The sequence below is a fragment of the Anabrus simplex genome, chromosome 1 (assembly GCF_040414725.1).
Source record: "Anabrus simplex isolate iqAnaSimp1 chromosome 1, ASM4041472v1, whole genome shotgun sequence".
NCBI lineage: Eukaryota > Metazoa > Arthropoda > Insecta > Orthoptera > Tettigoniidae > Anabrus > Anabrus simplex.
In genome coordinates this window covers 538,118,544-538,141,762 of record NC_090265.1, presented here as the reverse complement: position 1 = coordinate 538,141,762, position 23,219 = coordinate 538,118,544, and the positions used below count along the sequence as shown (strand labels likewise).

The following is a 23,219-nucleotide window of genomic DNA, read 5'->3' as shown; positions in this document are numbered from 1 at the left end:
ATTTCTATAAAAACAGCACATCAATAGCACCTTCTATTTCAGAAACATTTGGGGTGCAAGTTTTAGGTGATTCACCCTGTATGTGTGTATATACATATATATATATTTGAAGAAATCATGACACATACATTGGCACCTCAAAGGGAAATATAAAGCATGCATGTTTATTCATTTAGCCAATATTTCTTTTCAGTTATACGTAAACAATGAGTAAACAGTTTTGTACGTATATCCGTTCCTCAACAATTTTAGCATAAACACCAACACAATGTTTAACTGTCTCAATTATAAAATGTTAACCAAATAATTAGGGGCACCTACATAAATTTTCCCTCCATTTTTACCTATCAAAAAATGTCAATGTATCCAAACATAAAACTGTGATGTCATGATTTATTCATTAAAATCTATTTTTTTCACTGGAAACTATCATCTAATTAATCTACACTTCAAAAATACAAGATATAAATAAAATTATCACAATGTGTACAAAATGACCACACTAATGAAGAAGAAAAGAATTACTATGCACTAATATCACAAGAATACTCAAATCACAATCTTTATGATCTGCTGTACTTAGATATCTATATTCTTTGGATTGAAACCTCTCTCAGCTTCAAGGTCATTTGTGTTATGCAGAGTTTGATGATCTGCTATTTCATCACTAGTCTCCCATACTTCCACCTTAGTCTAGATCCCTTAAAGTCTTTTATCATGTATTCTCAATTCCATAACAAACAAATCAGGCACTATTATTATATGCAAGTTCTGTAGAATCAACAACTTGAACAATAATCTCACTTACATACACCAAGAATACAGTGTACTAAATAGCTAGACAAATGTGCACTTGACAACTCTGCATGTCAACATAGAATACACATATTCACAGTCATAAAACTCCTGATATGTTTGACCTCAAGACACATCCTTGAAGTAAACCATTACACATATAATTGGCCTATATACCTTTCTAATATTTTATCAGAGTATAAGAGAGGCAGAATATTCTGTTCTGAAAGCAAATATAAGGAAAGAAATTCACAGTGGTAACTAAGAAACAAGATTACCACTCACTGTGACATTAACTGTACATGTAATTTAAAAACAGAACAATCTGGTGATAAAGGAAATTTTATATATACATTCATATATTATCACATGTCAACTAAGCTTACTGTTGAGTTACAGCTTCATAGAGTTTGGGAAGCTCTGATTCCAGGCGAATAACTCGTACTTTTGACTGCAGCTTCCATACAGCAGCACTGTCCACGTCTTTGTTAAATACAAAAGTAGTGAGGTATGAAATGAGCTCCTGAGAACCATCTCTGTCCAAGTCTGCTATCAACACTGCAAAAGAGAAAATAAAGAAAACAATGAACCCACCAAGCAAAATACTATGTTGGATGAATTCAAATCTACATATGACACAAACTTAAGTTCAAGAGCGAATTTCTAACCCATGTGTAAGCATCTAGGTATTTCATGGAATAGGCCCTGAATTGTTTCAAGAACATGCATAACTCTAGCCTTTTGAAGTAGAAATGACAAATTTCTCATTATACCATGGAAGTACACGATAACTCGACAATACACATTGGTTAGGAACATTTTATTTTTATTGCTTGATAACAAACAATATGTTTTCCCAATTCAGGGATTGCCGTAAGACAAAGAAAACCTACTAAACTTCAAAATTAAAAATAAGAGGGTTTGGAAAATCTTACAAAATTAATTTGTAATTTACTATCTGTTGCATAAGATTGCAATTGAGCCTTTTAGAGCAGTAAATTTTAGAAGAAAGGCATTGTCCAGACGAAAATTCTTGGAAAATTTTGCTAAGAATCCTGGGATTGTACCCCTCGCACTGATCATCAAACCTGAATGTTGTCAAGTTGATACTTTGACTTATAGTATAGAACTGTTGGATTATACAAAGGCGGATGAGGCACGCTTTGCCAAAATGTTGGTGGGAGTGTCTGGAGAAGGGGTTTGCGCGCGCAAACAACGATGGGGAGCTGGGCTCCTTCAGTACACCATGAGGGAGCAAGAGGTGCACATGTCTGTTGTGCAACGTATCATTATAACATTTCTCATAAAAAAGGGCACCAAACCTTCCGAATTTTTCAGATGGCTCCGCGCACAGTTTGGGCAAGAAACACTTTAGCAGACTTGAGTGTATGAGTGGGCTAAAAAATTTGTGGCAGGAAGAGGAACTGTGGAAAATGAACCTCATGAAAGGAGACCGTGGGCAAGCATCACTGCAGACAACATTGTTGCCATTCGTGACATAACTGGTGAAGATTGGGAAATACAAATTTTGCAATTTGTTTTAGCCGTAATAATAATAATAATAATAATAATAATAATAATAATAATAATAATAATAATAATAATAATAATAATAATAATAACAACAACAACTATCATCCGAGATGAATTCCATTTCAGAAAACTGTCTGCCAGGTGGGTTCTTCGTCTCCTCGACCAGAAACAAAAAACATTCACACCAGGAAATTTGTCAGAGACTCCTGTGTCGCTATGAGGAGGAAGGAGAGTATTTTTTGCATCATACTGCGACTTGTGATGAAACTTGGGTGCATCATTACACCCCAGAGTCAAGGCAAGCAAACAGAGAGGTGGCGAAGAGACGAAGCAGGTCCGGTCAAGGCCAAAACACGCCCATCTGCTGGAAAGGTGCGTCCAACCTTTTTCTGGGACTCTGCGGGTGTTTTGCTGGTGGATTTTCTTCATGAACAAAGGACAGTCAATGCAGCCTATTACTGTCGCCTTTAGGATGAAGCAAAAGCTGCGTATCGCAATAAGCGATGCTGGCAACCGATCCGAAACATCATTCTTCTCCATGACAATGCAAGGCCGCATTCTGTTGCTTTAACGTGGGAAAAACTGGAGGAAATTCACTGCACACCTCTGGAACACCCTCCATACAGTCCAGATTTATCGCCCTACGACTACTATTTGTTTGGACCACTCAAACAAGACCCAGGAGGAGAGCGGTTCGATGATGATGCAAGTGTAGAAGAGTTCGTGTGCAACTGGCTCCGCACACGTCCCTCTTCTTTCTATCAGGATGGCATCAAAAACTTACCATTCCGATGAAGAAAATGTGTATCAAAGGCAGGGCACTATGTAGAAAAGTGTTCTCTCTATGTGTATTGTTTTGGTTGATGCTTTAAGTTTAAAAAAAATAATTCTTGTTTATATTTGATCCGCCTTCGTGAAGGGAGCATTTCTCAATGTGCACATCAGATGGTTGTTTGAGGTGTGACGGTTCTTGCAGTTGGTCCCATAATAGTACCTATTCTCAAATCAAGGTTGATGGCTATCATGTCAATATGCCTCGTGCTACCCATTTCCGAGATTCCATGAACAACAAAACCCTTTTCTCTTAAAAGTGTCAGCAATGGCGGACCTTATTTTATGGTGCCTTGAATTATGTAGTGATTTGCCACACGAACAAGATCCCAAAATGCGCAAGTGTTTCATACTCACCGTGGCATCGCCGACAGTGGTTATTGTTTTGGGCCCTGTCAGGTACGGTTCTAACAGCAATGATGTTAGATGTCATCTTGATGGCTTCTTTTCACTCCCCACGGGTTCAGATCTTCAAGCTTGTTCACCCATCCATCAGTAGGTGGACTTCTTATAAAGGATGATACCTTTCCCTTTGCGTGGGAAGGAACACCAGGATTGAAATTCTCTTTCTCGCAACTCTTTTCTAGCTTTATGAACATTGACATGACTGCTATCCATGGCAAGTCTTTCCATATCTACTTCCAAGCCAAGATGATGCATGCAGGTTAAAGCTTCATGAACCAAGTCACGAGTTTGATTGATGTACTTATTAGATGTTGAAAGCAGCTTTTCATGCAAGATGATATGCTGAAGAAATACTTCCTATCTTGCATTAAACAGACCCAACCATTGTATTTTCTGTCCAAGTATAGCATAGCATTGGGAGTGTCACCAGGGAGATTTCAAATTTAAAGATCATTCATCATAGAAAGATACTCTGAGGCATCTCATGGTCCGCCCCATTTATAATTCTTTTGATAATTTGCTTTACGTCGGAACAAAGCAGATAGGTCTTATGGCAACAATAGGATAGGAATGGACTATTAAAGGGAAGGAAGCGACCATGGCCTTACACCATCTATCATTTGCCTGCTGTTAAAATGGGAAACCACAAAAAACCATCTACAGGGCTGACAGTGGGGTCTGAACTCATTATCCCCCCGAATGCAAGCTGATAGCTACGTGGCTCAAACCGTGTGGCCACTTTTGGTGAAGATTTACTCCATCACTAAGTAACATGGGGGGTTTCTGAGAGGACATCGTTCACAATGTTAATGCACTTGGATTTACTGATGTTGATATCAAGACCTATTTCGTGGAATCTTAGAAAGGTTTTTTCTTCGAGCACTGTTGCAGCATGGACATCTTTTCTATCACCTATTTATCAACCAGTCATAGCGAGTGGATTCTGGAATATCAAAGGATCATCCTACTTATTTACTAGAATGCCCTGATCAGATCGCTTGAACTGCAGCCTTCATTGCTCCCCTGATCACTGGGATCTTTCTAATTTCGTCATGTAATGTTGCAGCATCTGCATAAAAACGACTTGAAAACGGATGCATACATAACTGACTCTTGCAATGTGGTAATACCGCACAATCATCCACTGTGTGGCTTTACCCCACAACCAGTGACTGGTATTACTCCAGAGCGCAAAACCTCAAATAACTTATGAAGCATGAAGCAAATGAAACTGGGTGTGAAATAATGCTTAAACTCCCCAGTTTAACTTAAGAAATAACATAAATGACATTGCTCGTCACAAATTCCTTAATGATTCAGAATTAAACCAAAACCACTCCTCTCATAATGTCAAGTATACACTGACCGAGCAAATGTCATGGGATAGAGGAGCACTAATGCGCAGGTGTGTTGTCTGCGCACTACACGCCCCCTGTGCCAGCGGCAGTTGTATAGGAGACCTTGTGAGCAGTGGCTGTGCATGTGACAGGTGTAACATGGAACGTCGTCGTGAGCTGACACCATTCGAACGGGGTATGGTGGTCGGTGCCCGACGGATGGGAAGTGCGATTTCGGAAGTGGTGCGGGAATTCGGCTTCACACGATCAACCGTGTCCAGGGTGTATCGTGAATGGTTGAATGTGGGTGTCACCGACCACAACAGACAAACGACCGGCCGTCCAGCCACCCTCGATGACCGTGACCGGTGACATCTGAGACAGATTGTCAATAGTGACAGATGGGCAACCGTGCAACAAATCACAACTCAATTCAACACAGGCCGTGCTAGACACGTCGCCCAGTGGACAATCCGTAGGAACATGGGTTCTATGGGGTATGGGAGCCTCCGCCGCACATGGGTGCCACTGTTAACCCAAAGTCATCGGGCACAACGACGCGCATTTGTCGCCAGTCACCAGGGATGGACACTGGAACAATGGCGTAACATGATATGGTCGGACAAATCACGATTTCAACTGCACCATGCCGATGGGAGGCACCGTGTATGGCGCAGACCACATGAAGTGATGGATCCCGCCTGCCTCGAAGGTGTGGTCCAGGGCGCTGGTGTCCCTGTTATGGTCTGGGGTGCATTTTCCTGATATGGAATGGGCCCCCTAGTTGTTCTGGAAGAGACTTTGAATGGCACGCGGTATGTTGAGCTGCTCGGAGATCATCTCCACCCATTTTTGGCCTTCCAGCGCGCAGACGGTTCAGCGGTGTTTCAAGATGATAATGCGCCACCACATCGCTCCCACGTCGCCCGAGAATAGTTCCAGGAACATGCAGCAGAGGTCCAACGACTGCCATGGCCACCCAGGAGCCCCGATATGAACCCTATTGAGCATATCTGGGATGTCCTGGAACGCAAGCTCTGCGTCATGGATCCTGCACCCACGAACAGACCAGCATTGGCGGCCGCTCTGCAAACGATTTGGTGTCAGCTGCGTCCAGAGGACTACCAGGGACTTGTCGACTCACTTCCACGGCGTCTCACTGCAGTTTGCAGGGCCAGAGGAGGCCACACACGCTATTAGGTGACTATCCCATGACATTTGTTAAGTCAGTGTATATCAAATGGTGGGAGCAAGGGAGGGTGTCATTACAAAGCTACGCACCAGACGGAACCACAGATTAGAGCTCAATTCTGCCCACCAGATGCAGAAATATTACAATGAGTGGTATTATCCAGTGCAGGATTCCTCCACCTTTCCTTAATATTATACCACATCTGTGTGTCTCTGTGGCTGTTAGGGGTACTACTGCGAACATCCTAATTCAGCTGCATGAAAGCTAGTCATGTTTCTTCTACCAATGGTTGGTGGTACTTCCTAGCGACAATGTTTCATAAGCATGTGTGCTCAGCCAGTTCTGATGTGAATATTAGCATATTTCATGTGATAGATGGGTTTTTGTAGAATAAGTATATAAAATTTTATAATTTTATAGCAAAAACTGACAGAAGTGTGATTACACCGCTGAGTCTAAATTGTGCCAGCACAGGGGAGTGATGGCATTTTAAACAGACTGGGCACATAGTGTTTGTGGTGCCATTAGTAAGGAATACATCAACTTGGGCCATACACACAGCAAGTCACCTAATATTACCACCAGCAATATTATTTAATCCCTCAGCGACGGAGAACATCTGAGTGCCGCTTTACCCAGCGACGGACGTGATTCAGATGTGAGCCCTAAGAAAATGCAGAGCATATCTGCATCCAGAGGACTACCAGGGACTTGTCGACTCACTTCCACGGCGTCTCACTGCAGTTCACAGGGCCACATGAGGCCACACACGCTATTAGGTGACTATCCCATGACATTTGCTAAGTCAGTGTATATCAACTGGTGGGAGCAAAGGAGTTACAACAGTTTAGCTCAGATCATTTTCAAATGTTTACAGTAGAGCCTCAAAAGAATGTAGTTTACATTCACTGACTTTATATTTACCTTATAGTCTAGTAATGGAGAAGAGACCTTCCACATTTTATACGAAATGAAAGTGATGTTCTTGTATTTGCATGGTTTCTTTCGCAATGCAAGGAAAACTAGGATAATTGTTGCCTTGGGAACTTTGAGCAGCAGAACCGGGAACAATAGTTCAAAGATTCATTTAGCACAAATCCCAGGTTAATGGGATGATTAGGTTATGAGAAAGACGGTGCATACTTTTGCGTGTTTTGTCATCCATCACCTGGTCATGCACACCATGCTCTCCTATTCTGTATATTATGCATCCACTGTCACTTTGTGCAGTACGGTCTAGTGTAGTGCTGTTATCGTCAGATTTATTAAAATATAATTCTTCTATTTTACTCAAACTGCACCATGCCATCCTTCTGCGCCATGCAATATCGTATTTAAAAATGACAGCGAGTAAAGTAATGATGAGTTGCAAGAGGTTACAAGGTGTTAAAAGAATTACAGGAATTCACACTAGATGATATCAAAATTCAAATCAGTGAAAAGATGGTATTTACACTATCTACATAAGGAAACATCCTGTAACGAAACATCCGCTAGAATGCAGCAGAAATTTAAGCCTCTATGCTCTCAAGCGGAAAGAAAGGAAAAAAAAAGGAACACTGATTTGGGCTGATTCATACATACAAAGAAGGCAGAACACTTCACCTTCAAAGATGGGAGAAGATCAATTTGGCTTCAGAAGAAATGTAGGAACACGAGAAGCAATCCTGACTTTACATCTCATCTTAGAGGATCGAATTAAGAAGGAAAGGCCCATGTACATGGCATTCGTAGATGTAGAAAAGGCATTCGATAATGCTGATTGGACCAAGTTATTTCAGATTCTGAAGGTGATTGGGATCAGATACCAAGAATGAAGAATTATCTATAATCTGTATAAAAATCAATCTGCAGTCATAAGAATCGAGGGCTTTGGAAAAGAAGCAGCAATCCAGAAAGGAGTGAGGCAAGGCTGCAGTTTGTCCCCCCTCCTTTTCAATGTTTACATAGAACAGGCAGTAAAGGAAATCAAAGAGGAATTTGGAAAGGGAATCACAACCCAAGGAGAGGAAATCAAGACCTTGAGATTTGCCGATGATACTGTTATTTTATTTGACTCTGCAAAAGATCTAGAGAAATTGCTCAATGGTATGGACAGAGTCTTGAAGAAGGAATACAAGATGAAAATAAATACGTCCAAAACAAAGGTAATGGAGTGCGGTCGAACAAGGTCAGGTGAGGCAGGAAATATTACATTAGGAAATGAAGTCTTAAAGAAACTAGATAAATATTGTTAGTTGGGTAGTAAAATAACTAATGATGGCAGAAGTAAGGAGGACATAAAATGCAGATTAGCACAAGCAAGGAAGGCCTTTCTTAAGAAAAGAAATTTGTTCACCTCAAACATTGATATGCGAATTACAAAGATGTTTTTGAAGACTTTCATCTGGAGTGTGGCATTGTATGGAAGTGAAACATGGACAATAACTAGCTCAGAAAGAAAGAGAATAGAAGCTTTTTATGTGTGGTGTTACAGAAGAAGGCTGAAGGTGAGATGGGTAGATAGAATCATGAATGAAGAGATACTGAATCTAACTAATGAGAGGAGATTGATTTGGCTAAATTTGACAAGAAGAAGAGATAGAATGATAGGACACATCTTCAGACACCCAGGACTTGTACAGTTGGTTTTTGAGGGATGTGTACGTGGTAAGAATGGTAGGGGTAGACCAAGTTACGAATATGACAAGCAGATTAGAGCAGATGTAGGATGTAGTAGTTGTGTAGAAATGAAAAGGTTAGCACAGGATAGGGTGGCATGGATAGCTGAATCAAACCAGTCTATGGACTGACTACTACTACTACTACTACTACTACTACTACTACTACTACTACTACTACTACTACTACCACCACCACCACCACTACTACTACTACCACTACTACTACTTTAAGAAACATAGACCCTCATTCCAAACAGCTAGGATTCAAACTCGCACTAACAAAATATGGCTTAAGGATGAATTTTTTTATATAGGAAAATGCCCCGTCTTAAAAATAAACTATATGAGAGACACCTTGAAACCAAAAGAAATTTATCTAAAGCCCAATGGGATATTTTTCACACACTGATCGTAAGTTGCAAACTATCTTATCTCAAAAATAGCAAGTTTTGGAAAAAGTTAACTAGTTTGAAAAGCTCAAAGGTAACATCAGATTTAACCATGAGACACCATACCAATGACATGTCTACCCAGTTTCATCCCCCCCATTACTAATTTCTCTAATATTGCTCTAATTAACATAGAAGCTTCAATATTAAGCAAATATCCTAAACACAACTGGCCCAACTGCAATATGACCGACAATATTATTAATACTATAGTTGAAACAGAATTAACCATTAGCAAACTGCCCCTTGATAAATAATAATAATAATAATAATAATAATAATAATAATAATAATAATAATAATAATAATAATAATAAATAATAATAATAATAATAATAATAATGACTGTCACACAGAAGCAAATTCAGGATCTTAAAAAGAAAATTACCAAAGTACACATTATCATCACAAAGGCCGACAAGGGCAATTCTATTGTTATTATGAATAAAGCAGAATATGTTGAAAAAACAAAACAATTCTTTTCAGACAGCTCTTTTTCTATAATTAAAAAGTATCGTATACCTAAGATTCAATGCCAACTCAAACAAACCATTAAGAGTATATTTTGTTTGTTAATCGCCCAAAAACACAATCTCATTAATATGAATCCAGGCTTAGCCACAACTAGTGCACTCACCAAATTCCATAAAGCCGGCATCCCATACGACCAATCAAGACCCAGCCCATTATAAAAAAAAATCCCGATTTATCCAAAAGTTTTGAAAATAAACTACTGCTTCCTTGCTAATAAATCCAATAAGACTACTAGAGAATCAGATGACAAAGTCAGTCACATTAGAATTCAAGCTAACAATTCCATCCATTCATTCGACACTGTACAAATGTACTTTAGCATTCCAATAGCTGAAACGAGGCAGTCGTATTTGAGCACCTTCAAACACAACCGGACTGAGCCAGGATCGAACCTGCCAAGTTGGGGTTAGAAGGCCAGTGCCTTAACCGTCTGAGCCACTTAGCCCGGCAATAAGAATTTGAAGAAATAATAATGTTATTTTGTTTTTTACTTCCAACTAACTACTTTTATGGTTTTTGGAGATGCTGAGGTGCCGGAATTTAGTCCTCCAGGATCTAGGGACACGAGTCTGACGTATCTGAGCATCTTCAAATACCATCGGACTGAGCCGGGATCGAACATGCCAAGCTGGGTTCAGAAGGCCAGCGCCTCAAATAAAGTAGCTGTGAGTGCCCATGTTGGCCAAACTGGCAAAAGCTTCATTACATGATACACAGAACACGTCAATGCAGTAAAATACAACACATTTTCTGCCATGGGACAACATATGGAGGAACTTAAATCATAAATTTACATCAATCGGATAGTATGTGAAGATTCTCAAGGTGATTAACAAGGGCTTTTATTTAATACAATGGAAAATTGCTTCATCGATCTAGAGCAGTATTACGAACCCAACTTCAATTTCAACGAGATATCTGAAAAACCCAACATGTTATTCGTCCTCATAATTCCAATCCTTGATAAACAAAAATTAAGTAACCAGAACCCCCTCCTTTGTAATACCTTTAGTTTACCCCTCCAGCAGCTATCTACCATTCCACACCCCTCAGCCCCGTCTTAGATAACTACGCCTCACCTTCCCCTTCTCCCTCCCCTTTCACTCACGTCCGTACTATTGACATGTTATTGTCGTTTCCATCATGGCACCTGCAACATACCTTGGGCTTCACAACTACGGGCAAGCCTCATATCAACTCAGCCATATTTTCCCATTTTTCAACCCCCGACAGATAATTTTTTGCTACTGTCTTTTTCAGACAAATTTATGAATTTGATCCGAATTGAAAACAAACCTCACTCGATTTCGTACTTTCTTCCAACATATGAAGACGTCCTTAATGGAATGCCACATGGCTTCGTTGTACTCTAAATGAGCAAGGGTCAAATTCCATAAGCTATGTATTGTTGGTGTTTGAGTCATCGTCCATGTTTCAATTCCATACAATGCCACGCTCCAGATGAAGGTCTTCAAAAGCATCTTTCTAATCAATGTTCAAGGTGATCACATTTCTTTTCTTAAGAAAGGCCTTCCTTGATAGTGCTAGTCTGCATTTTTTATGCCCTCCTTACTTCTGCCATCATTAGTTATTTTACTATCCAAGTAACAATAGTCATATTGTTACTAGCCCAAGTCAAGGCTTGGAAGTGGAAGCCTCGCCCACACATGCTAGAGGGGCATCCATGGTTCCTCCACATGGGTGATACGGTGGTTCAGGTGAAGTGGGGCTGGTGACTGAGGTGAAGGCTCACTGCGGGGTGCTGGAACCAAAGCATCACTTTGCTCTACGTAGCCTGGATGAGCCGTGGGTTGGGAAAGGGGCGATCCCAACCTAGGGGAAAAGTCATGGCAGTGACCTCAGCCATGATAATGCCAAGTGGAAACCACGTGAGTAGGCCTACTGAAGGGGGAACAAGCCTGGCTAGGTTCAGGCTAGGGGCGGACCGCTGGATGGATGACTAAATGGCGTGGTCTCTGCTATGGAGAGCCTGAGTTGCGGGAGGACAATGTCTGGCTGTATGCCTCATCACGGATGGTGAGAACGACGCTCAGGACCCAAGAAGGGGCAAAAACCCTATGCTTGATTGAAATATGGAAGCTTATAAAAAACCAATTGAGTGCTGAATGACACTTCAATCGATAAGACAGGAAGGACAGTCGTTTTAGCCCTTGGTGAAAGACTTTGAAGAGCTCAAAATGAGAAGCCTTAAGGCTAAGCTCGGATTTGGGCAGATCAAGATTCAAGTCATCAGGGGAAAAACGAAACCCAATGTTGATAAAGATGGAGCTGAAGGTCCTTCAGGCCAATCTTCAGCATAAAAAAGCAGCTGTGGCCAATTTCGCCAGGAAGTTCAAGTCCGAGGCTATTGACGTAGCCCTTATTCAAGGGCCATGGGTAGTCAAGGGCAGAGTAGCAGGACTAACGGAATCTGGAGGCAAGCTGATGTACGATACATTGGAAATACCCCGAAGATGTCTTCTTGTGAACAGGAAATTAAAATGTCTTATGTTGCAGGAATACTGTTCACGGGACTTAACCGTGGCCAAGATTAAACTTGAAAATTGGGAGGGACCCAGAGAAATAACCATAGGCTCTGCATACCTCCCATATGACTCAACTAATCTGCCCCCATCAGAAGAAGCTTGGAATCTAATTTGCAACGCAAAGAGGAAAGGTGAACACTTAGTCCTTGGAGCAGATGCAAATTCAGACCATACGGCATGGGGCAGCATGAAATGCAATGCAAGAGGTGAGTCTTTACTACAGTTTATTATTGGAACTGAGTTGATGATATTAAACCTAGGAAATAAGCCTACATTTGTAAATAAAAATCGTAGGGAGGTAACAGACATTACACTAAGCACTACGCGTATTGCAAACTTTATTGAAGACTGGAAGGTGCTGGAGGAACCATCATTTGCAGACCACCAGCACATCCAATTTGCAACAGATGCGAGACTATGTGGGATTGAGATCTAAAGAGACCCAAGAAGAACTAACTGGGACAGATACGGAGAAGTTCTAGGGAAGGTTGTACAAAACATTCCAACTAGTGTGAGAGGACAGAAAGAATTAGAAGAGGCCATTATAGACTCATTCCATGAACTCTGTTCTCTCAAAGAAAGTAAGGTGGTGGAACAAAAAACTAACCAAAATGAAAAAAAGAGTTTAGGATTTTGTATAGAATATCATCTACAAACAGTATGTGGGATGTATATCATAGGAAACTCACCAAGTATAACCTAGAGATACGGAAAGCAAAAAGAAAATCTTTAAGACTGTTCTGTGAGAAAGTGGAATAACACACTGAAACAGCAAGGCTCCAAAAGTTTCTGAAAGCAACCCATATAAATCAAGTGGGGACACTGGAGAAACCAGACGGGACATTTACTCAGGCGGGGAGGGACACGCTGGAGATACTAAAGGCGTGTCACTCTCCTAAGGCTGAGGAGATGACAGAAGAAGGAACGATTGGAACAGAGACAGGAGCTTGAAGAGCAGACTGGAACTGTGCCAACAGAATAATAAAACATAACCATGTAAAATGGGCAATCGACACGTTTCATCCTATAAAGGCTTCCGGGCCAGATGAGATACTTTCGATACTCCTTACAGGAAGGATGGGAGATACTAGTCAATGCCCTGATGGACCTTTTCAGAGCTAGTCTAGCTTTAGGGTATGTGCCGAAATCATGGTCTGAAGCTAAAGCAGTATTCATATCTAAGCCTGGAAGGGCCCAAGCCAAAGCATACAGACCATTATGTTTAACCTCCTTCATGCTGAAAGCAATGGAGAAAATTCTGGATAAATATATCAGAAGAACGGTGCAACTGAACTCAACGTTACATGAAAATTAATTGGCATATAGACCTGGCAGATCCACCGAAGTAGCACTTTATCAGTTGGTATGTAAACCAGAGAAAAGCCTAGAATATAAAGAAATTGCACTGGCGGCATTTCTAGTTATAGAAGGAGCCTTCAGCAATACAACCTATGACTATGATCAAAGCGTTGGAAAAGAGCAAGGTGAGTAAAACCGTCGTCAAATGGATTAAATCGATGTTAGACGGAAGGATGATAAAACCAACCCTGTCTGAAGAAACGCTGATAGTTAGGGCCACCCGAGGCTGTGCTCAGGGAGGAGTTTTTTTCTCCTCTGCTGTGGAACCTCGTGGTGAACAAAATCATAGCTATGCTCAACGAACAAGGTTTTCATACACAAGGATACGCAGATGACCTAGTGATTGTGGTACGAGGTAAGGTGATGAGTGTTATCCAGGACCTCATGCAAAGATCACTTAACCTTGTGGAGAACTGGTGTCGGGAAGAACAACTATCAGTCAATCCGAACAAGATAACTCTGGTCCCTTTTACAAGGAGGTAATTAGAGGGAAAGAGATCACTGAAGCTCTTTGGGAAAGATTTATATATGGAAGAACAGGCACTGCGCCTAGGTGTAGTGTTAGATAAAAATCTAACCTGGAATCCACATATAGAAAGGAACATAATCCGGGCCAAGAACTTGCTGTATGCATGTAAAAGAGCCGCCGCGAAGACATGGGGGCTAAGACCATCAGTGGTAATGTGGATATATACAATGATCATCAGACCATTGATGGCCTATGCTGCCATCATCTGGTGGCAGAATGTAAGCCAAGGAAAAGTCAATAGTAGATTGGGTAGCCTACAGAGAATGGCATGCATAGCCGTAACTGGAGCTACGAGAACTATGCCAACAGAAGCCTTGAATACTTTCCTAGACCACCCATCACTATGCAATTTCATAAAAGGACAGGCTAGAATGAGTTCATATAGATTGGCACAATCAGAGTGCTGGAATGCACAAAGACACAATCTAGGACACTGTAAAATAAACAGAGTAATAACAGAGGAAGTTCTACACATGCCTTCTGATCATATGATACCAAAGTACAACTTTCAAAAACTGTTTGAGACCCAGATAATAAAAAAAGAAGACTGGGATATCAACAGATGGAATACTGAAAAAGAAGATACGGTGTGGTGGACTGATGGCTCAAAGACTGAGGAGGCCACAGGAGGAGGGATCAACAGGGGAAGACCTGAGAGATCAATCCAGATGAGCCTCGGCAAACACACTACAGTCTTTCAAGTGGAAGTGATAGATATTTCAACATATCTTGAAGAAAATCTGAAAATGAACTATAGGAATAAGAACATTTTTATGGAGAGCCAAGTGGCCATTAAGGCACTAGGAGCAGTCCGGATATCCAGAATTGTCTGGTATTGCCATTCACTTCTCCTGAAGCTCTCAAAGTACAACAATGTCAAAATAATATGGGTACCATGGCATGCGGGTATAGAAGGAGATGGAAAGGCAGATAAACTAGCCAGGAAAGAGGCAGAAACACATTTTGTAGGCCCAGAACCTGTATGCGGGATTTCCTATGGACAAGCCTGACACTACATAGGAAAATGGGTACAAAAGAAACAAATGGAGAACTGGAAGAATACTCCAGGATGCAGGCTTGCAAAGGAACTAATAAAAGAACCAAACAAGAAGCATATTAAAGAACTGTTGAAACTCAGCAAAGAAAATATAACATGCGTAGTATGAGTATCGACAGGACACTGCCATCTGAAAAAACACCTACATAGAATTGAATGAGACAATATATGTAGGAAATGCAATGAAGCAGAGGAATCAGCTGAACACATACTTTTCGAATGTGAGGCGCTGGGCAGAATCAGAGCCTCTCCACTCTAGGACTACCAGGTGAAGAGAGAGAGAGAAAATCCAAGACGACCCAATAAGAACAACCTGCAGCTTTGTGAAGGGAGCAGGTATATCTAGGTGAGAATGAAGGTAAAACATGGTAGCAAAAGATCTTAAGAGGTCGACGCTAATTAGGAACTAATATTTAGAGGCCCCATGAAGAAAAGAAGAACAACAGTCATCTACTTTCTTTAAGACTTCATTTCCTAATCCAATATTTCCTGTATGACCTGACCTTGTTTAACCGCACTCCATTACTTTTGTTTTGGACTTATTTATTTTCATCTTGTATTCCTTCCCCAAGACTCTGTCCATGCCATTCGCAGAGTCAAGTAAGATAATAACATCAGCAAATCTCAGGGTTTTGATTTCCTCTGCATGAATTTAGATACCCTTTCCAAATTCATCTTTGATTTCCTTTATTGCCTGTTCTATGTAAACACTGAAAAGGAGAGGGAACAAACTGCAGCCTTACCTCACTCCTTTCTGGATTGCTGCCTCTTTTTCAAAGCCCTTGATTCTCATCACTGCAGACTGATTTTTGTATAGATTGTAGATAATCCTCCTTTCTCGGTATTGTATACTGATCACCTTCAGAATCTCAAACAGCTTGGTCCAATCAAGTCAGGATTGCTTCAAGTTTTCCCACATTTCTTCTGAAGCCAAACTGATCATCTCCCAACTCAGTTTCAACTTGTCTTTCCATTCTTCTGTAAATAATACGTGTTAAAATTTTGCAGCCATGAGATATTAAAGTATTCAGACTTGTCAGCATTGGCTTTTTTGGGAATAGGTATAAAAACGTTCTGCTGAAAATCGGATGGCACCTGTCTTGTACATCTTGAACATTACATGGAAAAACCTTGCCATGCTGATTTCTCCTAAGGCAGATAGTAATTCAGAGGGAATGTCATCAATTCCAGGTGCCTTGTTCCTATTCAGGTCTCTCAAAGCTCTGTCGAATTCCAACCTCAAAATTGAGCCTGCCACTTTATCATACTTAACAACCTCTTCTTGTTCCAGAACTACATCATCTTTACCTTAATACTATTGCTGGATATGTTCCTGCCATGTTTTTGCCTTGTCTTCTTTCTGCAGAAGTGGTTTTCCATCTCAACTCTTAATATTCATACATCTAGTTTTCCTTTCTCCAAAGGTTTCCTTGATTTTGCTCTACGAAGCATCCACTTTTCCTAGGACCATACAACCTTCAACATCCTTGCACTTCTCCGTCAGCCATTCTCCTTAGCTGTCCTACAGTTTCCATCCATTTCATTCTTTAATCGCCTATATTCTTTTTTGCCCTCGTAATTTTTTTGCATTCTTGTAACGATGCAAAGTTTATGTGATTCTGTACTAAGTTATTTCAAACCACAAGCCTAAGATATTGAAACTGTACTGTGACATAATTTTACTTTTACTCAAAATGAGCAACAGCAAATTCCATAAGCTATATATCACAATGCAAATTTTTATTTATGTGATTCTGTACTAAATTATTTCAAAACACAAGTATAAGAAAGCGAATCTTTACCTAACCCAACTTTTTTTAAACAGAATTGTGACAATTTTAAATCGATGATGTATGGCAACTAAGACTGTCAATTTGAATTTTGTTGTAGAACCTTATTTTAACATTCATATGACCGGGTGAGTTGGCCGTGCGTGTAGAGGCGCGCGGCTGTGAGCTTGCATCCGGGAAATAGTAGGTTCGAATCCCACTATCGGCAGCCCTGAAGATGGTTTTCCGTGGTTTCCCATTTTCACACCAGGCAAATGCTGGGGCTGTACCTTAATTAAGGCCACGGCTGCTTCCTTCCAACTCCTAGGCCTTTCCTATCCCATTGTCGCCATAAGACCTATCTGTGTCGGTGCGACGTAAAGCCCCTAGCAAAAAAAAAAAAAAAAAAAAAAAAAAAAAAAAATGTTTCTATATCATTACTTGTCAATTTTGGATAATTTTTGGCTGAAGATGATCTCATGGGAAGATCAAAACTAGTCCCAATTTAATGTACCTCTTACATTAATACTGAATGGGTGGGTCAATTTTTAGTGTTTTGCTTCCTAATTTGTTTTTCAGTACGGATCAATATGAAACTTATTGCTTATAATGAGTGAGTTGATTAGGGGAGGGGATGCATAGCAGGTGTACACAAGTTATGGAAGTATGTCGCTTAATACATGGTCAGAAATGAACATCTAATGATGAGGAATATATGAATTTGGAAAATAACAATAGTGAAAATACGGTACAAGGAAGAGAACTACCTACGTAAATCCTGAAAATCTGGCAACCGCGTATTACTTAATTGATAACCTGTGATTTAGTAGTAATTTAGGCATTCTTAATACTGAAGAGTTCATGAGCACTTTGGAGTTTATTCCCAACAACAATTCTTCACTTTCAACATAATTTACAATATGGTCTTCCCATGGGTTCGCTGGCCTCAGGGATCTTGGCCAAGATTTTTATTGATCATCTTGATTACACAAGTATTAGTAATATAAACAACATTGAGTGTTGGACGAGGTATGCCGACGATGTCCTTGCGGTGCTGGATGAACGCTCAACCAATAGTAAAATGATATTACAATCACTTAATAACGTGGACCTTACGATATCTAGAAAAGAAGACCATATCACTTTTAAAATATTTAGAAAACCTATTCAGACTTCCACAACCATTGGGGCAGACTCTACACACCCCAGCTCCCATAAGAAGGCACCATATCATAATACTTAAATGATGCTTCTACATTCTATTGAATGCCTTTCGGATCCACTTCAATCATCAAGACACTTCCTGGAGATCCAGAAACCTTCATCTCAATCCACCTGAAACTCTTCCAGCCGGTTATGAAGAGTCGTGGTCTACATGGAAGAGTCTGAACAGGCTGCGGTCTGGGGTCAGTCGATCTAAGATCAATATGAAGACGTGGGGTCTATCTGACAAGTCAACCCTCTGTGCCTGTGGAGAAGAACAAACCATGGCGCATCTCGTTCATTGAAACTCCCGCCCTCTTGTTTGCACTATGCAAGATTTAGTGAAGGCCACACCAAATGATGGAGATCTCACCGAATTCTGGTCCGATATGATATGACATAATTGTTACTCTGAATGTACCTCTAGTGTGTTTTACCAGTTACTTAATCATTGTTCTCATTCTTAACTAATTTATACATGATGTATTGCTTATAATATGAATAAATAAATAAAATACCATATAGTATGATCAACAGAGCCTATAACATTCCCATGTCTCATGGAGAGACTTACCTTACATAGACTGATGGACAAGATAGAGGCACTTCTAATTTCAGAGCAAGCCACGTTCAAAAAATGGAAGAGCTTCACTTCACAAGTACTAAAATTAACTCAGCATGTAGAATATGGCTTCAAAAAGGCTGTACACAGGAGCTGTGTTCATAGACCTCTCGGTAGGTTACAATTATCGCTTTCTCCTGGAAAAAGTCTGTAACATCATGATGGACTACCATCTTATCAGCGTTATTCGAAGCCTGCTTTGAAACGTGACTTTCCTTGTTGAGTTCCAGGGTAAAAAAGTAGATGGAGAAGACAAACGAATAGGTTGCCCGAAGAGAGAGTGAGTGCACCATTGCTGTTCGAAATTTATACCAATGATCAGCCGTTGCCAGATGAAACAGAAAATCTCACTTACTCCGATGATCGCACTATCACTGCTCAAGGAGACAGTTCTGAGTTCAGCGAACAGAAGCTGTCTGTAGTTCCATGCCCATTCACTGTTTACTATAGGAAGAACCAGCTAAAACCATATATATCGATGCAGACTTGTGCTCTCCATCTTAAGAACACATAAGCTTTTTGAACTTTGAGGGCAGCTCAGAAGACAATTCAATGAAACACTGAATTACCCCTAACTACCTAGGAGTTACTTTCTGCTGTGCTTTGATGTTCAGAAAGCACTGCTCAAACATCAAGCAAAAAGTTGCTGGTAGAAATAACATTATACCAAAGTTGATTGGCATAACACTGGGCATCCATCAAGATGGAGCGATATGCTATTCTGCAGCTGAGTACGCATGCCCAGTGTGGTATAAATCCTACTAAGCCAAATCTGTAGATGTGGCACCCAATGAGACAAGCCAAATTACCACTGGCTGTCTACATCCCACACCTTTAGAAAAGCTCCACTGTTTTGCAGCTTTAGCACCTCCTGACATCCATCGAGAACAGCTGCCAGGAAAAAGAAGAACAAAGCCATGATATCTCAAGGTCATCCTCTGTCAGGACATCAGCCAACCTGCCAACGTCTCATATCAAGATGGAGCTTCTTTAGATTTACTGAGACATTTGCACAAACATCATGGCAAACAAGGATTCAAGAGCGACAGACCAGAAATTATGATATAGATGTTGATTCCCATAGGGAACATGAAATAATTGTCCTGAATGAGTAAATTTATAATACAAATATAATGGTCCGTTATTGGACGTTATAAATTTTCCAGCTAACTCATTCTTGGTTGCCTGCATTTCGCCCTCATGTGCTAAGTTGGGCTCATCAGCTGGTACTTAGCACACCTACCAAGACGCAAGGCTAGTGCATACCGTGGAGGCCACTGCATAGGCTACTTGAAGCCACCAGCAGTGCCAATGCACTATGAGAGACTATGTCTCACTTCCAAAAATTGATGCCTGCCTAGCCATCAGATGATATAGATGTTGATTCCCATAGGGAACATGAAATATTTGTCCTGAATGAGTAAATTTAGTACCAACTGATGAGCCCAACTTAGCACACGAGGGCGAAATGCAGGCAACCAAGAATGAATTAGCTGGAAAATTTATAATGTCCAATAACGGACTATTATATTGGTATTAGACCAGAAATTGACATCTAAATGAATGACTGATACCAAATGAACAGCTCCCTCCTGGGAACACAACAAAATGGGTGATTTGAAAAACTCTTGATGGATTGTGTCCAGGTGTCACGAGCTGGAGGACAAATTTCAACAATTTGGTGTTAATTCCACATTCTGTGACTGTGGAGAACAGACTACAGCCTACTTCCTGTAACGTACCAACTATCCCGACAGTTGCACAGAGGATGACTTGTTCAAGGGAAGAACAAATGCACTTCAAGTGGCCAGCATTTGGTCTACAAAAGTGCAACCCTGCGACCACATAACGTAGTCTATAATATATCTTCTTCTTCTTCTTCTTCTTTTATGACCACATAGGATCACTTTAGTCAGTCCGTCGTTCAGGTCTCTTTGAAGGGATTGTTCGGGCTTTGCGGTCCTCCCAGTACTTCTTCAGACGCTCCGATCTTCGTGCCCTTTCCTCAGTTGAAAATGTGCGTGTTGTTGGTTTGTTTTGTGTAAGGGTAAAGCGGAGGTTTGTATTCTTGAGTTTTGTATTCAATTTTATCTTATTTTTGGTGTCTTCTGTTGTAAGGCCTATTTCCTTCAGATCCTCTCTTACTTCTCTGATCCATTTACATCCTGTTGTGGTATTTTTTGAGACGAGATTGTGTTGTACTAGTTGTTTCAGAAGTCTCAAGTCCTGCATCCTCATGATATGTCCAAAGAATCCCAATCTATAATATATACTGTATACTTTTTTTTTTTTTTGCTTCTGACATGATAAAAAAATGCAATGCTATAATTCAACAATTTATCATAACTATTTGTATTCCCTCACTATTGCTTTTCATCTTTAACAAGAATGTGAATGAAACTTTTGGATTTTGTATTACTGGTGATGAGAATAGTTTTACCATTTCAGGATGTTAACATTTGCAATAAATAATAAGATAAATGGTACAAATACTATAATGCTTAAAGTGGTTCTTACACTTCAAGTGCACTTCATTTTTTTTCCTAATGGCTTTACGTCGCACTGACACAGTAGGTCTTATGGCGACGATGGGACATGAAAGGGCTAGGACTGGGAAGGAAGCGGCCGTGGCCTTAAGGTACAGCCCCAGCATTTGCCTGGTGTGAAAATGGGAAACCATGGAAAACCATATTTAGGGCTGTCGACAGTGGGGTTCAAACCCACTATCTCCCGAATACTGGACACTGGCCGCACTTAAGCGACTGCAGCTATCGAGCTCGGTCAAGTGCACTTCAAGATGAAGAATTCTTGAAGCAATTACGCATTACATGGATGCAGAGAAAGAAATTATTAGCAGCTTGAATATAAAATATTGGTTGATCAATGCTTTGTAAATGAATGCCAATTAATTTAAGATATTTAATTGAAGGACCAACAACATTTGCAAAATATAACAAAAGGTATACACTCACATGACTGCTCCTGAAAGGTGAGATCTGGCTGGCAGGTAGGATGTTCACCAGCAGTTTCTGGATGTGTACAGAGCTGGGTGATATCGCTCTGACTAGTGTTCACAATGTGCATGTCAGTGGCATTGAAGGTTATCAATACAACCCGCTCATTCAGCTGATGAATAGTCATATTGGATAGAGTAGGACATTTGAGATTCTGTGCAAATGGTGGCTGAACACTACGTGAAGTTCTAGTGCTGGAATTAGGATAATCTTGTAATCGAGGCCACGTCTCCGAAGTTATTTCCCTCCTAAGGCGGTTCCGATATAATGGTTTAGTAGATGATTCATCTTGACTGTTGCCTTCAACAGAAACATGCCTAATATTGGCTGTGTTCCAATGCCAGAGTTTCAGAACAAAGCCACTCACTTGGTCTAGAGCTGTATCTCCTGGTAAGGCAGATCGTTTGTTGAATGTCAAAGTTGCTGGTATCATGGCATAGGTATTTTCTCCAGTGTAGTTCCACACCATTTCATTCACACGACTCGCTCTTTCATCAAATATTCTTACAGTTGTATTGCAGTGAGACGGGCAATGCCCTAAGTTCTCAAGCGTTAGTCGTCGACCACCCATTTTATAACTATTCAATATTACATGTTGCTTCAAGGACTGGTTCTTAAATTGGGTAAAATTTATGTTAGATGGTAATGGTTTCAGGGTTGCCTTCGTATAAAGTTCTTGAATCAAAATTATATTTGTAGAGTCTGAAAAGAAACAAAAGAACAAGTGAAACAAAGCTCTTTTTCATTTCATCATATATTTCTGTAACTTTTTCAATAGTTAAATCAATTACTCTGATGTTACTATCCAACATTCACAGGAAGTGAAGAACCAACTTATTGCTACAGTTATGTTATCTTTCACATCAAGTGTTTGGATCACCCTACCTTGATATTCAACCCCACTTACTTGCATGAAAATACATTGCCTGATAACCTGTATTAATGCAGGGTGCGTGACATGTGACAAAGCATATAGAGTAATAATAATACTTCTGTAGTATTCGGACTGAGATAGACGATCATATGGGGGTGGGGGTGGGGAAACAGACTTTAATGAATAACTGCAACCAGCAATGGACCTAAGCTGTTCACCTCAAATGTCTCTGGATCCCTTAGACAAAATAATATTCAATATTCTTCTGGAGAAATGGGAATAAGGTTCCCATAAAAGTAAAAAAAAAATAATGCACACTTTGACCGTTTGTTTGTGCAAAGGCTACTAATATTGAGATAGTGGTACCATTATACAAAAATTTCTGTCTTCGACAAGTTTAAATGTAAGATCAATTTTTAAACTGAAGACTAGGTAGGATTTTCAGAGAAATAAACCACTTCACCTTAGAATTTTCAACAGAGATTTCCTGCCCAGGATGCTACAATA

The 23,219-nt window shown here is 40.3% G+C and overlaps 1 protein-coding gene across 1 annotated transcript in view; it reads right to left on the bottom strand.

Annotated features, from left to right (window-relative positions):
* Positions 1 to 1,177: 1,177 nt before the first annotated feature.
* The window catches only part of LOC136869123 (uncharacterized), a 76,013-nt gene continuing 53,971 nt past the window's right edge, over positions 1,178 to 23,219 (bottom strand). Inside the window, exons 6-7 of the mRNA XM_067144826.2 lie at positions 21,797 to 22,540; positions 1,178 to 1,353 (exon numbers count right to left, since the gene is read on the bottom strand). Coding sequence (XP_067000927.2) covers positions 1,178 to 1,353; positions 21,797 to 22,540 — 920 coding nt within the window. The remainder of the gene's footprint in view (positions 1,354 to 21,796; positions 22,541 to 23,219) is intronic.